Source organism: Carassius auratus, chromosome 28 (assembly GCF_003368295.1).
Source record: "Carassius auratus strain Wakin chromosome 28, ASM336829v1, whole genome shotgun sequence".
Taxonomy (NCBI): Eukaryota; Metazoa; Chordata; class Actinopteri; order Cypriniformes; family Cyprinidae; genus Carassius; species Carassius auratus.
In genome coordinates, this window is record NC_039270.1 from 13617883 (window position 1) to 13622211 (window position 4329).

General features: G+C 37.3%; 1 protein-coding gene across 3 annotated transcripts in view; it reads right to left on the bottom strand.

Moving 5' to 3' along the window:
• Nucleotides 1-757: 757 nt before the first annotated feature.
• Nucleotides 758-4329, bottom strand: part of mrc2 (mannose receptor, C-type 2) — a 33822-nt gene continuing 30250 nt past the window's right edge. For 2 of the 3 annotated variants that reach the window (XM_026207931.1, XM_026207929.1), the window contains exon 28: nucleotides 758-3853. In XM_026207931.1, coding sequence (XP_026063716.1) covers nucleotides 3633-3853 — 221 coding nt within the window. In that variant the 3' untranslated portion in view covers nucleotides 758-3632. The remainder of the gene's footprint in view (nucleotides 3854-4329) is intronic. The other variant, XM_026207930.1, reaches the window with a different exon arrangement.

Consider the following 4329-nt stretch of genomic DNA (forward strand, 5'->3'; position numbering starts at 1 on the left):
TTTTTAGTAAAATAAACCTTTTTAGAATATTAAATATGCACTTAATATATACCTAGGTACTTTATTTAAAACTATAATAATATAAAATAAATATATATAATATTATTACATTTAAGTTTCTTTTTTTCTATTTGAATATATTTTAAAATGTGATTTATTCCTGTGACGCAAAGCTGTATTTTCAGCGTCATTACGCCAGTCTTCAGAGTCACGTGATCCTTCAGAAATCATTTTTCATTAGCCTGTTAGATGCTTAGGAAACATTTATTATTATTATCAATGCGAAACACAGTTGTTCTGTTTCCCCAAGAACAACACAGAACAGCAAAAGAACAGCATCTATTTGAAATGAAAATCTTTTGTCAGATCTTATGTCTTTCAGTTTTCGGTTAATTGAATACGTCCTTCCTGAATAAAAGTATTCATTTATTTAAAAAAAAAAAAAATTCTTACTACCTACAAACCTTTGAAAGGCAGTGTATATTTACACATTTTCTTTTAGTCCTTCTTGAATAATAATCATAACCCCTGACGAAAACTCGAAGCATTTTCATCCAGTCCTTCATTATGATAAGAATATTTAAAAGCAAACTCTGCCCCCTAGCGACTCAAACTGTTTCGTGCAATTGCTCAAACGGATTTGGACATTCTCATTCCACAAGCTTTCACGTGAAGTTTCAAAAGATCATTTCAAGGATTTTCAGAATCACTGCAATGCATCTCTGTATACTGTCAAGACACACTTTTTTTCTAGCAGTCACATAGCAAACATATTCTTTATTTTTTATAGTAACTTCATAAAACAAAATACTCGAAACAAACAAACATAAAAATGAACATTTGTCATTGTCTTCACAGGGACTGAAGGGTGATTCATTGTTTTTCTATCATTCAGTCATTAAAAGTGTTTCCCATTCTCTATTTGTTGAGGACTAATTCAATCTGAACCACTCACACAAACTGTTTCACAAATCTTAAAAATGATTTCGCCTGTGAAATGTCCTGATGGCTGTGTGTGATACCATAGGCTATGTATGTGGTGAAATCACATAATCTGATGCTTTATATAAGGTCAAACGTTTCATTTCAGAGTTGAGAAACGACCGGCTGATGTTGTAGGCCTACTGCATATTACGCTATACTTCTGCTTATAATAACCGCACGGTCATGTCATTCCTTAAAACGATATTAAAGGCAGTTTCATACAAATCTATTGTCATAGATATAACAGAAATGCTAAGCAAAAACCATGTTTTAACAGTGAGCAAGAAAGTTTAAAGTGAAGAATAGTCTATAAGTGCTGGACTGGTGCCACCTAGCTCTCTAAAAACAAAGGCTTGCGAGTAAAGTTAGTATGGATATATGGAAGCACTGGTTACGGATTATTAGTGGTGTTTGCTAAAACAAGAATTACTAATATTATTCCCCATACTTATCTGAACAAACTCTTGAACCTAGATATAACACTTAAATCAGACTATCATAGGAACTTGGAGTTGAGCTCTTTTGAATAAGCGACGGCATAGAAATGCATTAAAAATCTTAGTTACCACATAACAACATCCTAGCAACAATCGACAAACCCTGTCATCACTGTGATGAGTTTTGCACTGGCAAGCACTGCTTACTTTTCACCCCAAAATGAAAATTTGCTGAAAATCTACTCATCCTCAGGCCATCGAGATGTAGATGAGATTGTTTCTTCATCACCACAGATTTGGAGAAATGTATCTTTTAAATGAGCAGTTTAGCTCACCAGTAGATACTCTGCAGTGAATGGGTGCCGTCAGAATGAGAGTCCAAACAGCTGATAAAAACATCACAATAATTCACATGACTCCAGTCCATCAGGTTATCTCTTGTGAAGTGAAAAACTGTGTTTGTAAGAAACAAATTCATCAAGATGCTTTTAACTTCAAATGTTGCTTTCGACTTACGTACGCTATCCATAATATTGCTTTAAAAAGGCCTTGTCTCTTTCAAACATGCAGCTTTTACGGTTCACACGGTGTTAAATGATGGACATGAGATGTGTGAATTATTGTTTTGTTTTCATCAGCTGTTTGGACTCTCATTCTGATGGCACCCATTCACTGCAGAGGATCCATTAGTGAACAAGTGATTTACAACTAAATTTCTCCAAATCTGTCCCGATATTCATCTACATCTCGGATGGCCTGAGGATGAGATCAGTGTAAAACAAATTTTCATTTTTGAGTGAACTATCCCTTTAAACCTTGAGAAATACATGTAAGAAAGAATGTAACGGCAACAATCTATACAACTGGAAACATTAGCAACAACATTTAGACTTGATTTCTTTGGCCAAATTATCCTCAGCACTAAAATGGCTCATAGTTAAGCTGTTTGTGCAAATCTCCAGCAGAGAGCAGGAACGTAACTCCCCTCTCAGTCGCCAGCGCTTCCCCTAACTCCTGCTCACCTAACGTCCCTTTCTCTTGCACGTCCCTCCTCCTTCTCCTCCCTTAACCCTTTCTGAAAAACCCATTCATCTTTCACTATTCTCTCGCTCTCTCTCCAGTGTCCTGATTGATTCCAGATCTGCTCCACTTGCTGACTCGACATTCCACAGCTGGCCACAGCACCGTTTCACCTCGAGGCCTTGCCAAGAGCCGAAGGGGAAAAAAGGAAGGCAAGAAAATGGGGTAAAGTTAAGAGTTGAAAAGAAAGACTAAGTAGAGATAAAAGAACAAAGTTAAAGTTTCATTCCCTGTACTGTTTGGATTCAGCTTTTACATGAGCTCATCGTAGCGGCTGAGATCAAGCAAACCATTACAGTGAGCTCAAACTTCCTGTTGGGCAGCTCTGTGCCAGTGTGGGATTAGAGAGAAAGAAAGATACTGCGGTGCTTGTGACAGGCTCATTCTCATGCACTTTCATCTGTCTATTTCTGTCCGCAGCGCTTTTTTTCTTTTTTCTTTTTTTGGTTCCACACCACTGAACTTCAAACATACCATCGTTTCATCTGATGTGTAATTATTATGATTATCGTTTTCAGATTGATTCATGGGGGGGACCGGGATTCGGACCCAGAGAACATCAAAATAAGCTGCACAAATAAAAAAAAAAAAAAAAAAAAAAAAAACAGCAACAAAAAAGTCACAACAAATAACTTTAAAAGTCACAGTCTGAAAAAAAGAAATACTGTTGTGGTGTTACCTTGAAGTTTGTGTGATGTGCGCTCTCATAGTCTGGAAGTTTAATGGAAGTTCAAGTCAATGTAATTGTTTTCATTTTTTTTTGGGGGGGGGGGTTCCCTTTTGGCACTAAAGAATAACTATGACATAAAGGACATGAAAAAAATATGCATATAAACTTGATTTCCATAACCGGATAAAGACAAACAAAAAAGAATCTTCCAAACTAGCCAATCAAAACAGCTCCTCTGAGATGGTGGAATTTGATTGGTTGACAGGCTTAGATGGATTTGATGGAGTTTTGTCTCTGTTGATTTTGGTGGATCATCTGCTGCGCTCTACACAGCTCTCTCAATGTCTCTGGAAAAAACAAACACAAAAAACAAAACCGCAGCTCATTTTAAACGTAAATTCTCTCAGTGAGTTGCTGCCATGGCAGATTTGATTTCCACGGTGTTTCGAACATATCCAGCATTATTCGCCTTGTTCGTTTAACTCCATGTCTGAAACGAGAATGTTTTTTTCAGCTTCTTCGGAGGGGGCGGAGTTAGTGCGGCTGTACCGAGCGCTCTCATAGGACCCCATGGAGCCGAAGCTCCGCCTACGGTACAGATAAATCCCTCCCACCACCAGAGCAATCAGAACGAGGGCTGCAACCAGGACCTGAATCAATACATGAAGATGGTCGACCTTGGCTGGAAGAAAGAGAAAAGAAATATTCAAACAAAACATTAAAAACAACTTCATGGGCATTCATTTAAAGAGGTCATAATATTTCAATTTTCCCTTTCTCTTTGGAGTGTTACAAGCTCTTGGTGCATAAAGAAGATCTGTAAAGCGGCAAAGACTGAAGTCTTGATGCTACAAATTTCTCGTTTGAAATGGGTTTTATTGGTTTTATCTTGTTGCGCCAGGACACATGACATCACAGTATGTTAAGGGGCATAACAATTCCGTCACACGCTTGAGAAATTGGCCAATCACAACGTACTGGATAGCTGGCCAATCAGAGCACACTTCACTTTTCAGAACGATGAGCTTTGTAAAAATCAAAGTGTTTCAGAAAGGCGGTGCATAAAGAAGCAACAATAATCTACATCATGTGAAAAATAATGTGTTTTGAACCTTAAACCGCATAAACACATTTCATTACACCAAATACACAAAATAA